Source organism: Acipenser ruthenus, chromosome 52 (assembly GCF_902713425.1).
Source record: "Acipenser ruthenus chromosome 52, fAciRut3.2 maternal haplotype, whole genome shotgun sequence".
NCBI classification, from domain to species: domain Eukaryota; kingdom Metazoa; phylum Chordata; class Actinopteri; order Acipenseriformes; family Acipenseridae; genus Acipenser; species Acipenser ruthenus.
In genome coordinates, this window is record NC_081240.1 from 1,456,682 (window position 1) to 1,469,649 (window position 12,968).

Genomic DNA, 12,968 nt, shown 5'->3' on the forward strand with positions numbered 1-12,968 from the left:
AACTGTTAGTATTAACCTGTATATTTAAAGTAAAAAATTAATAATTCAAAATGAGACATAATCTTAATTGATACAAAATTGTTTAAAATACAATGCTCCCATGGCACTCAATTAGCAACACAGACGTTTCCAAAAACGACCCCAGCATTTGAGTAACTGTGATAACAAGAAGCGGTCGGGATGATTTCAAACAGCATGAAAAGATAAGGGGCCGGTCTAAAGAAAGAGAAAGAAAAATGACATTTGAAGCACTGTACTCTTTAACAACGGACTTGTTTCAATTGTGTTGCAGAGGAGAAACCCAGCTAACTGAGGAACGAGTGATTCAGTAGAAAGAGGCATGGACCCGACTCCAAGGAGAAGAAGAAGGAGTAAAGAGAATGACCCTCCTGATATGTCACAAGAGCCTGCCAGGTACTGAAAGTCTTTTCTTATTAGTTCACGGTGCGGCGGCATGCTGAATAATACCTTTACTAAGAAGCTGTTCAGGAATCCAAATCACTGAGCTGAGTCTCAAGCCCAGGGTTAGAGTCCAGACCTCTCTGTGCTTTACAATGCTTCCCTATGCTTTACCAGTCCTCTCTGTGCTTTACAATGCTTCCCTATGCTTTACCAGACCTCTCTGTGCTTTACAATGCTTCCCTATGCTTTACCAGACCTCTCTGTGCTTTACAATGCTTCCCTATGCTTTACCAGACCTCTCTGTGCTTTACAATGCTTCCCTATGCTTTACCACACCTCTCTGTGCTTTACAATGCTTCCCTATGTTTTACCAGACCTCTCTGTGCTTTACAATGCTTCCCTATGCTTTACCACACCTCTCTGTGCTTTACAATGCTTCCCTATGCTTTACCAGACCTCTCTGTGCTTTACAATGCTTCCCTATGTTTTACCAGACCTCTCTGTGCTTTACAATGCTTCCCTATGCTTTACCAGACCTCTCTGTGCTTTACAATGCATCCCTATGCTTTACCAGACCTCTCTGTGCTTTACAATGCTTCCCTATGCTTTACCACACCTCTCTGTGCTTTACAATGCTTCCCTATGCTTTACCAGACCTCTCTGTGCATTACAATGCTTCCCTATTCTTTACCAGACCTCTCTGTGCTTTACAATGCTTCCCTATGCTTTACCAGACCTCTCTGTGCTTTACAATGCTTCCCTATGCTTTACCAGACCTCTCTGTGCTTTACAATGCATCCCTATGCTTTACCAGACCTCTCTGTGCTTTACAATGCTTCCCTATGCTTTACCAGACCTCTCTGTGCTTCACAATGCTTCCCTATGCTTTACCAGACCTCTCTGTGCTTTACAATGCTTCCCTATGCTTTACCATACGTCTTTCTCTCTTATTCCCTCTCTCTATCTTTCTTTCTCATTTGAAAAACCGTGTTAATGAGTATTAATAAATAAGTCACAGTTAATCAAATTATTATTTTTTTATTAAATCGCATTACTAAAATCTGAAAAAATAAACATAAAACTCATTTTATGGAAATCAAAGAAAACAAACACACACAATACAATACAATAATACAAACACACACATACAATAAAGCAAACTTAAGCTCACTTTTTTTAAAACTGTTACAGCACTGACTATTGGATGCCATTTTTTAAAATATATATAAAACATAACAATTCTTAAAAAATAAATTAAATACAGTTACTTCCTATGAAATCCATTCGTTGCTAAAAACAAATAATTCACCTCGTTTCGCTCTGCAGGTGGCGCCGTTTTACCCCCTAACTTTCATCCAAAGTTGTGTCAGATTGAACATTCCCTTCACCCGAGGAGTGGAGAGGACAGACAGGGAGTTCAATACAAAGGGTTTCTTACAACACAAAACAGTCTAGTTCAGCTGGCAGATTGTTACAGAGGAACCAGGAAACCAATCAAGCCTAAACCCAGGATAGAGCGGCTCAGTGAATGTGGTTTGGAATCTGTGCAGGAGGGTCATTGTGTCAGAGACGCCATAAAAGGACAGCGTGCCGGCATTAAAGTCCAGATACACTCCTATTCTGGGGGAGCGGGGGGCAGGTATTGCAGTTTCATTGTTATTGTGCCGGGCAGTGTAACTGGAATCAGAGCAGCGCAAACTCCAGGACTTGTCATTGAATCCAAGGCCACAGGAATGATCCATTCCTTTCCTGCTGATTCCTTTATATGTGACTCCTATAGAAGCCTCTCTCCCACTCCACTCAATCTCCCAGTACCAGCGAGTCCCAGACAAACCCTCTCTGCAAAGCACTTGAGGCCAGATATCAAATCTCTCTGGGTGATGAGGATATCTCTGGGTCTCTCTCCTCCGTGTCACCTTTCTGTTCCCTTCAGACAGACAGAGCTGTCTATACGCTGTGTTGGGGTCCAGTGTGAGCTGACAGGAATCTGATTGAAGAGAAGAGGACGGGTAGAGGAGAGACGGTTAGAAAAGTCAAATCACTGAGAAAATCAACAGTCATTGTCTGCTGCATCCTCACATCCTGTTTATGGAAGGTGTGTGTGTTGTTTTAATTATTTTTTTTAATACATTTTGACCACTTTTTTAAACTTTTAAATTGCATTCCCTGCCTCAAGATGGCTTCCCGCGGACCGGCATGGACCTCTCAGAACTACATTTCCCATCATCCTCTTGTTCACTGGTAATTCCATCTCAATTACATATGTGAGCAGGAGGATGATGGGAAATGTAGTTCTGAGAGGCCCATGCAGTTACATGTGAAGCCATCTATAAGTATAAAAAAGTGGTCAAAATGTAAAAAAAAATAAAAATAATGAAAACTATACACACACCTCACGTAAACAGTTGTAGCAACACATGGGAACATGCAACACAATAAAATACAAAGGTCCTTATGAACCCTTTAAACCCTCTTGCTGTTTGATTGTTTTGTTCATTATAATTCCTCGATCTTATCAAACTTATTCAATTGGAACCAATCAAATGCAGCTCTGCATACAATTACAGTTCACTTAATGTTCCTACAGGGTATGTGTTGCCATTTTACCCACTCAGACCCCTTGCTTACTAAATATCTTTAAGAGACTATCGTCCACTCTTCAAATATCTGTCTAATATTTTAATGAGCAATCCATCCCACAAGTGCAGTGATACTGCAATATACATTTACTACCAGCACAGGATGACTGGGAGGGATAGCTGTTCATTTTACCCCACAACTGGTTTCACATGCATTGTACATGTATTAAAAGATGGGATGATTATCTATTCAGGGATACCAAGATATTTAGGGAGAGAAAGGTCTGAGTGGAAAAACAGGCAACAAATGCCCCTCCCCCAGTCATTCTGCATGTATTCATCTGAACCAATACTTGTTGGAGAGGAGTGTAGATTAATGGCTTCACAATTACTAATAAATAATAATAATTGCTGCCCTCAAGCTCCACCCCTCCCTGTTCTGTAGTATTAGCTCTTCTCACAATGGAGTGACACATCTTTCAATCAAATGTTTCAGTGCAAACAGACTTACATTTTAAAAACTCAGCTCTGTTCCTTGGCTCTGGAGCCTGCAGACTGTAAACTGCAACTTCATTCACTGGGCAGAAAAAAAGAGAGAGAAATAGATTTGAAACATACAACAGTCACTGTCTGCGCCATCCTCAAATCACTCCCTCCTCCCTGCTTCATCAGTCCCTGTTCCCTCCTCCATCCTCCCTGCTTCCTCCTCTATCCTCCCTGCTCCCCCCTGCCTGCTCCCGCCTCCCTGTTTCCTCCTCCCTCCTCCCTGCTCCCTCCTGCCTGCTCCCTCCTTCCTGTTCCCTCCTCCCTCCTCTATCCTCCCTGCTCCTTCCTCCCTGCTCCCTCCTCCATCCTGCCTGCTCCCCCTCCATTCTCCCTGCTCCTTCCTGCCTGCTCCCTCCTCCCTCCTCTATCCTCCCTGCTGCTTCCTCCCTGCTCCCTCCTCCATTCTGCTCCCTCCTCCATCCTGCCTGCTCCCCCCTCCATTCTCCCTGCTCTCTCCTGCCTGCTCCCCCCTCCATTCTCCCTGCTCCCTCCTGTCTGCTCCCTCCTCCATCCTCCCTGCTCCTTCCTCCCTGCTCCCTCCTCCCTGCTCCCTCCTCCATTCTGCTCCCTCCTCCATCCTGCCTGCTCCCTCCTCCATCCTCCCTGCTCCCCCCTCCATTCTCCCTGCTCCCTCCTGCCTGCTCCCTCCTCCCTGCTCCCTCCTGCCTGCTCCCCCCTCCCTCCTCTATCCTCCCTGCTCCTTCCTCTCTGCTCCCTCCTCCATCCTGCCTGATCCCCCTCCATTCTCCCTGCTCCCTCCTGCCTGCTCCCTCCTCCCTCCTCTATCCTCCCTGCTCCTTCCTCCCTGCTCCCTCCTCCATCCTGCCTGCTCCCTCCTCCATCCTGCCTGCTCCCTCCTCCATCCTCCCTGCTCCCCCCTCCATTCTCCCTGCTCCCCCCTCCATTCTCCCTGCTCCCTCCTCCCTGTTCCCTCCTCCCTCCTCTATCCTCCCTGCTCCTTCCTCCCTGCTCCCTCCTCCATCCTACCTGCTCCCTCCTCCATCCTTCCTGCTCTCTCCTCCCTTCTCCACCAGTAATCAGACGTCTTTTTTGCTGTTTTAGGGCGATCAGCCAATAATACAACCGTTTCCACCCTTTCTGCGTTTTCATTGGTCAGATTATATGTCAGTTACACAGCCTGACGAACCTGCTGAATGTGAGCTGAAGCAATCATGAAACGTCATCACTGAGAGCCGCAGTGGAACGTTATTATAGTTTAAAAAATAATGTTTACACACACACAATAGAAATAATAATATGTTTTTATATTTCTGATAAATAAAACTAAATAATAATAAGGTGTTACAATTATGGAGCGCCGTTTCAAACCCAGAGATACCAAAGCGCTGGGATGTGAATCTGCCCTCACAGCAACGAACATATATAGACATGTTTTATTTTTAATATCTCTTTATACATTATTCAGCTTCGTGTGATTCTTATTCTTTAGCAGCGTACTGTAAGGTGTCTGTACGCGTATGTTATTAATGTAGTTATAACGTTATATTAACCAGCAGCACATCCCACAATCCTCTCGGGAGCGCTTGATAAAGAAACCCGTCCAGCCCTCCCTGATCAATCCAAGAGAAACCCGCGTTTCCAACATCGGAACCACCTCGGCAACAGCCGCTCCGCATCCCATCTGAGGACAGAGCTGCATTTCCATGAGGGAGTCACCGCGAACATGGAGAAAACGGACACCCGAAAAATCACCCGGACCCACACCAACGGGCTTTGAAATACACTCTGATTCGGACTGAAGGGAATCCACTTCACACAAAAATTCACAGAAATGTGAGCAAACACAACCACCCTCAGAACAAACCCGTGAACACAGAAATGGAAAAATAGAAATGTGAAAGCGCGTCATTTTAACACGCTCCCTAACAACTGCCACGGAAACCCTGACGACAAAAAAACAAAACAAAAACAAAACAGGAATGTCACTCTGCAGAGAAGAAGAATTCAGCTCCACAACACCTGAAAAACTACATGAAACGTCAGCTTATTATCAGAAGAGTGTCTTTTTTTAAATGTATTTTTATTTATTTATTTTTTAAAGTGGTTGATACCCATTTCGTGCTTGAAAGGGAACGGGCTGTTTTTAAGTTACAAGTTCAAAGTGTTCTCTTTGGTTGCAGTCGCGTATCACTCCTAGTACAGACCACAGCAATCGCGGTTTTCTCTGTACTGTCTCACACAATGCAAACCTTATTTTAAACTGTGTTCACCTTATCAGAGTGGTTGCTATTTTAAATACAATTCTTTATGGAGTTTACTCTTTGTCTAAAAACACTGACATAAACTAAGCAGAGTAAGGAAAAGAAAATGGCTCACCAGAGATTATAAAAATACTGCATAGTGTGTGTGTGTGTGATAGGCAGGGTGTGTGTGTGTGATAGGCAGGGTGTGTGTGTGTGTGATAGGCAGGGTGTGTGTCCTTTGCTCCCCCCGTTTACAAATTCATTTGATGATTATTGAGTCATTAGTGTCTCAACGACAATGCAAAAATGTGTCATTTCTGTGCTCTGTGTTGTTTCACATCGAGGTTTTTCAAAATATAACTTTGCTATATCTTGCATGACACAGTTTTTCTTTTTGTATCCCATGTATAAAAAGAAGCTTCTTCTGAATAGCAGAGTTATCTAGTTTACTTGACATAAATATAAACGCTGAAAAACTTTGATTAGCGTTCCCCCAGTTCACATCAGTCTAGAGACAAACGCATTTGAATCACGTTTAAAATGGAAAATGAAAGATCACACCTAATTTAACGCCTGTCACAATTCACACAATTCACCTGCTCCCTCATCTCTCCTGCATGCTCCCTGCTGCATCCTCCCTCCTCCTTTTTCCCTGCTCCCTCCTCCCTCTATGCTCCCTCCACCCTGCTTCCTCATCCATGCACCCTTACTGCTCCCTCCTCCCTTCTCCCTCTATGCTCCCGCCTCAATCTTCTTTTCTCCCTCCTCCCTGCTCCCTCCACAGTGCTCCCTCCTCCTTCCTCCATTTTCCCTGCTCCCTGATATCTTCTCCATGCTCTCTCCCCCCTGCTCCCTCCTCCCTGCATGTATTCATCTGAACCAATACTTGATGGAGAGGAGTGTAGATTAATGGCTTCACAATTACTAATAAATAATAATAATTGCTGCCCTCAAGCTCCACCCCTCCCTGTTCTGTAGTGTTAGCTCTTCTCACAATGGAGTGACACATCTTTCAATCAAATGTTTCAGTGAAAACAGACTTACATTTTAAAAACTCAGCTCTGTTCCTTGGCTCTGGAGCCTGCAGACTGTAAACTGCAACTTCATTCACTGGGCAGAAAAAAGAGAGAGAAATAGAATTGAAACATGTGGATTAATACACAACACACACAAGACTCCAAACAGCAATCTGAAAAGAAACAAGGCTTATTCACGGCATTTCAGGGTGTAAAAATCCCTCCTCTCTGCTCATTCTTCCCTGCTGTCTCCCTCCTGCAATATTCACATAGCCAACAATCTGCAAGAGGTCTTTATTAATGTCTTGCAAGTCCTGCCCCTCCTCAAGCCATGGTCTATTTGAGAAATCTCTACCAAATGGATCTATTTCACACCAACCTGTTGTGGTTATTTTGACTAATTCCCCCTTGCAGAAGTCCTCAATATGGTCTTTAAGTTCAGATACAGATTTCCTCACAGCCCCAAAAGAGATGTCTGTATTGACAGTAACTCTGGGTAAATCTCCAGCTTCAGGAGGGGCACAGAGAGACTGGAAATTCTACAACAGGAAAGTGGAGAAAAGGAGTTTTCAGTGAAACAAAATGGGGTCCAAAACATTCCTGGGGGAAAGCAAGGATTCATTCAATTGGAGAGGTCTGTCTGAAACCGTCCCAGTTATGGACTTGAGATTTTCTAACAAGCAGTGATGTTACCTGTAGAAAATGGATGTGATCCTCTGTCTCTGAAAGCTGTTTCAGCTCAGTGTTTCTCCTCCTTAGCTCAGCAATCTCCTGCTCCAGTTTCTTCATGCGTCCTTCAGCCTGATTCACTGCAGCCTTCTCGTTAGCTCCAATCAGCTCAATAACCTCAGTGTGGATCTTCTCAATGGATCGGATCAGCTCAGTAAAGATCTTCTCACTTTCCTTTATTTCTATGCATGCAGATCTCTGAGTGAAAGAACACAGTAGAGGAGACATGGTTAGAATTGATATCAACAACACATCAGGCATAGACAGTAAACTTCTGTAGATGTGTTCTAGTCCATCTGTTAATAATAATAATAATAATAATAATAATAATAATAATAATAATAATAATAACCCCCTCTTTTCAATACCCACTTTCAGTGTCTCCACAGCCTGTTTTAGCTCTTCAATTTCTTTCAGTCTCTCCTGGATTCTCTGTTGTATTTCTGTCTGTGTCTCTCCCAGCTGCTTCTGTGTAGAAACACAGTGACACAGTGACATTTCTGACGGGGCATTGAGTGATATCCTGTCACACTCAATACAGACTATTTCAGAGCAGGCTGTGTTTTCACACCTCTCTCCCCTTAATATGGAGTTAGATTAACGATACACACATTATGCACACAGATACCCTAAGGGTCGAATGCACCAGCGTGGATTAACCACTAACCCAGATTAAATCAAGGATTATATTTGAATCATGTTGCACAAAACTTTAAACCAGGATTTATATGTAATCCTTGTTTAAAATTAATCCAAGGTTAAACATTAAAAAAATTAAATATAATGACATTGCACCACTCATTTTAATCCATGTTTAAATGTGATAGCTGAATTAAATTGAAAACTTCCTTGGAGGTGGTTTAAACTTGGACAAAGGCAGCAGTTTCAGACAACATGTGTGTATAGTAGTAAGATACAGCACCATCTAGTGCACAGCTGCCAGCAATACAAAAGGACACTTGATCCACAGTAGCTGTCCACTAGATGGTACTGTTTCATACTAGTAACAGTGAATGATGGCTGATCTAGCATGTGTTACATGTTTGTTTTGTGAAGCACCTAGGAAACTGAAGCAGCTTTCTCTTTAATGGATATTTAGGGCTTCTGATTTCCGTTTTCAATCGATAAACACAGATAAAACAGCACTGATACAAAACAATGAAATCAGTGTAAAAAATGCCTAAATACACAAAATCCCCAGAAGAATGAGCCCGTGAGCAGAAGGACTTCACTGTGGAAGAGAGCAAAGGAAAGAGGGGACTAGTAGGGTGAGCAAAAGAAATTGTAGATTTTAACAAACAAAATCCCAAATTGGTTATTAAATTTCGTTTTAAACTAACTTAAACATATCTGTTTTAATCATGTAAAAATGTGTTTTAACGCACCAAATTAAACTATTTTTTCTGCCTGATTAATATTGTATATCATCTTAATCTTGTATATTGAATATCATATTGATCTTGTATATTGAATATCATATTGATCTTGTATATTGAATATCATATTAATCTTGTATATTGAATATCATATTAATCTTGTATATTGTATATCATATTAATCTTGTATATTGAATATCATATTAATCTTGTATATTATTAATATTATTAATTTATATCTTAGCAGATGCCCTTATGCAGGGTGAATTACAATTGTTACAAAATATCACTTTATTTTTTTACATACAATTCCCCATTCATACAGTTGGGTTTTTACTGGAGCAATCTAGGTAAAGTACCTTGCTCAAGGGTACAGCAGCAGTGTCCCCCACCTGGGATTGAACCCACGACCCTCCGGTCAAGAGTCCAGAGGCCTAAACACTACTCCATATCATATTAATCTTGTATATTTTATATCATATTAATCTTGGTCTTTTCTGCTTTTTTTAAATTAGGTGATTGACTTTTCTGGGAATGTCATTTTTAAAAAGTTTAACTAATTAAACTATAATATCTTAAACAATGAAACTGATCTATGATTTTATTAAGTCACAAGATGCATATAAAAACACTAGGAATATAAATCATGCTAATTTTACACTACAAATTCCAATGCACCACAAAACAGCTGAACAAATCCTTCTTACCCTGTGAGACAGGGCGGAGGTCCTGCACGTGTAAACAGTGTGTTTTTGTTTGATTGTAAATCATGTTTTTGCCAGTCAAGTGTGTGCTAGATATGGCAGGGCATATTCAAATCCAGGATTTTAATCCCACCCAAGTCTAGAGAGGAGGTGTCAGGGAGACTGTTCCTGGAGCGGGACATCCTTTCTTGTTTGGTCAACTTTTATTTTCTAGTTGTTTTCAAGCAGTGTTTTATTTTGAATGTTTTGTGTTTTTTGAATCAAAGAAAACCTCCTGTGTCTCTCCTGTCAATCAGAGATAGCCACACCCATAACAACGCCCCTGTTACACCCTGAAATACATTATAGTACATCATAGTTTAGAAAGAGCAATTAAAAAACTAGGGCTCTTTAAATAGCTCTTAATATACAATTAAAATCTGATCTGATGTGAAACTGTATAACCTAGTAAACAGACATGTTAAATATCCCTGGGAATTCTTATCTTCCAGGATAGCTACAAGGAAATAGTTCAAACCCTTACCTGTTTCACACTCCTTTCCTTCTTAGCTGAGACTGTATCATGGCTCTTGTGTTCATCTTGTGTACACAACAAGCAAATACACGTCTGATCCGTTCTACAGAAGACCTCCAAAACCTTCTGGTGTTCAGCACAAAGCTTCTGCTCCAGATCTCCAATTGCATTGATCAGCTTGTGCCTCTTTAATGGAGTAACCTCACTGTGTGGCTTGACGTGTGTTTCACAGTAAGAGGCCAGGCACGTCAAACAGGATTTCACAGCTTTGAACTTTCTCCCAGTGCAGAAATCACACGGCACATCTCCAGGTCCAGCATAACTTTGAGCAGGAGGAGGATTGAGTCCTGTCTTCTTTAATTCCTCCACAACTTCAGCCAGAACGGTGTTTCTGCGCAGATCAGGCCTTGGGGTAAAGGTCTCTCTGCACTGGGGGCAGCTGTAGACACCTGTATGATCAGTCTGATCCCAGCAGTTCTTAATACACCCCATACAGTAACTGTGTCCACATGGAATAGTGACTGGGTCCTTCAATAGCTCCAGACACACTGGACAGCTGAACCGATCCTCTGACCATACTTTTGAAGCCATTCTTGCTGCAGAGAGACAGAGAGACTGACGATTTCACAAGAAACGAAACTTCACTGCGCTGATTTCCTGGAGTTGTGTAAAGCTCTGAGAGGCGGGGTTTGGGACTGAGGCCAGGTTTAGACAAGCAGGGGGAGCAGAAACTGCCGAATCAGATATTCTATGAAACTGTTTCTAAATCCCCCAACAAATATTACAATGTTAAGATTAGGAATTAAACAGCTGATATTAACAACTGTTTAATATCAGGGCTGAAGAGTCTGACTTTGTGTTTTAGCCCAAATCTATAATATGTAATGTTAAGGAATGTTCTGTTACACGTATGTTTGTGATGACGGTTTGAACGGCATCTCGTTACTTTAGTAACGCCTTACTGTAATAATATTACTTTAGTCAATAACGAGGTAATATAACGCGTTTAGCTTTTAATGGCAGTAATAACATTACAGTTCCTTTCCAAACAATAAACGCGCTTGCCTCGTTCTCTTGTCTCTGCTGCGCAGCTGCATCGGTTGTCTTTTCTTGTTTTAAAGCCAGTATATTTCAGTGCGGTTATAACCGTAAACGCGACGCGCTCTTTATTATTTATTTATTTGATTTTTAATTCTTTATTTAGGAAGGTCATGTGAGCTACAAGTAGCTCGTTTACAAAGCCGTGCTAGAAATAACAGCAGCAGGTTACAGGTTTCAAAAATAAAAATAATATAAACGCATAATGACAAGACAATACACAAAGTACACCTCAGATTTACACAGCACACACACAAGCCTGTTTAAGCACTAGAACAACAGGGTTTGTTTTTTAAATTCCCTCAGGAGATGTCAGGTCTCAGTCCTGCGGGTAACAGCTTCCAGTCTGTAGCAGCAGAACAAAACGAAAGACTTTCTTCCCGCAGCACTTTTTCCAGACGGTATATTAAAGTATTGTGTGTCTCAGACATTACGATAGGCTGTATTCGACTGTCTCTAGTTCGCACGCAAGAACTTGCAGACTTGATACAACTGTGTTGAGAATTTAAAAAGAAAGCGTTTAATGAGATTTTTAAGTCGAGGTCCCGGGAATATGACTCTGCACGCCCAGAGGTTCCGGGGCTGAGCCCCGAAACAAAGTAAGCGCCGAGTATACGCTGTTATATAAACACACACACGGACCCGCGCACGTGCAGACCAGAGCTGCTTAAGTGTTACTGTTTGTGACAAATGAGAGATCTGGAAATCCCTCCCCCAAGCTGTCACTGCATGAATGATATTAACCTAATACTATGAAAGAGATAAACCAAGAGAGTCGTTCGCTTACGGCCATACCACCTTGAGAACGCCCGATCTCGTCTGATCTCGGAAGCTAAGCAAGGTCGGGCCTGGTTAGTACTTGGATGGGAGACCGCCTGGGAATACCAGGTGCTGTAAGCTTTTCTTTCTGCAGCTTGACAGGGGGCGCTATTTCCCTTGTTATTTATGTTACTAACCTGGAAGCTGTAAAGATAAACATCGTTTTCTTTTTTTGTTTTTTTATTGTCCCATTCCACACACGAACAAGTATTGTACCGGCCTTTACTGGTTTTGAAAACTGAGTTAGGACAGAAAGGGTGATCGTATTATAATCTAAACCGAAACTACCAGGAGCGGTCCGATACAAACAAATGTGAACCCATTTTTTTAGGTAGTATTATTCTCATTCAGCCAAACCATAACTGTAACCCGTATTTCTGTAGGCTAATTTTGAAGAAACATTATTTTATTGATTAATTAATTATTTTGATCCTCCGTAATTATTTTCCAGATGTAATAGTTTTTAATCTCAACCTCCGTTTCTAATTGTAATCTCGTTTTAAATCTCACAAGCGTGTGCAATCCTCCAATAGAAATGCAGGAATGTGCTGCCACTCAGTTTAAAGTATTCAGAATGAATCAATGATAGATACAAGTCAGGAAGGAGGTTCATTGCCCGACTGCGCTGGGAAAGGGATTTTTTTTGTTTGGTTTTATGTTATTTTATTGTATTTTTTCACATGGAAAGGGATGAAGTCAATGTGAATTGAGTAACCATGTCCAGTGTTTTTCTGGTGTTTATTGGGTATACACTGATTTCATTGTTTTGTATCAGTGCTGTTTTATCTGTGTTTATCGATTAAAACAGAAATCAGAAGCCCTAAATATCCATTAACGAGAAATCTGCTTCATTTACTTAGATGCTTGAGCAATCAGCAGACAAATACGTGTTTAATGGGGTTTGTGAATCTCTAAATATACAGGGACAGGACAAGAACTGAAATGTTTGTTGTTTGTGGGCTACATTTATATTTGACTGAT

At 41.6% G+C, this 12,968-nt stretch overlaps 1 protein-coding gene and 1 non-coding gene across 2 annotated transcripts; one reads left to right on the forward strand and one right to left on the reverse strand.

Moving 5' to 3' along the window:
- Positions 1-1,448: 1,448 nt before the first annotated feature.
- LOC131722990 (tripartite motif-containing protein 16-like) lies at positions 1,449-11,777 on the reverse strand. The gene is made up of 7 exons (XM_059016245.1): positions 10,080-11,777; positions 7,849-7,944; positions 7,441-7,674; positions 7,123-7,286; positions 3,603-3,621; positions 3,493-3,529; positions 1,449-2,389 (listed from the first exon to the last, which is right to left on the reverse strand). Exons 1-7 carry the CDS (start codon positions 10,659-10,661, stop codon positions 1,854-1,856), a joined length of 1,668 nt encoding a protein of 555 aa, XP_058872228.1. The 5' UTR covers positions 10,662-11,777; the 3' UTR covers positions 1,449-1,853.
- A 172-nt stretch (positions 11,778-11,949) lies between these two features.
- Positions 11,950-12,068, forward strand: LOC131723064 (5S ribosomal RNA). Its single transcript, XR_009320124.1, has one exon. It is a non-coding gene; the product is annotated as a 5S ribosomal RNA (ribosomal RNA).
- The last annotated feature ends 900 nt before the right edge of the window (positions 12,069-12,968 follow it).

Excerpts from the sequence above, each read along its gene's own strand:
- LOC131722990 (XM_059016245.1), bottom strand. The coding sequence starts at position 10,661 with ATGGCTTCAAAAGTATGGTCAGAGGATCGGTTCAGCTGTCCAGTGTGT. Across the intron at positions 7,945-10,079 it reads AGGAAAGGAGTGTGAAACAG|AAGCAGCTGGGAGAGACACA; the intron begins GTAAGGGTTTGA and ends GTTTCTACACAG. Across the intron at positions 7,675-7,848 it reads AGGCTGTGGAGACACTGAAA|AGATCTGCATGCATAGAAAT; the intron begins GTGGGTATTGAA and ends TCTTTCACTCAG.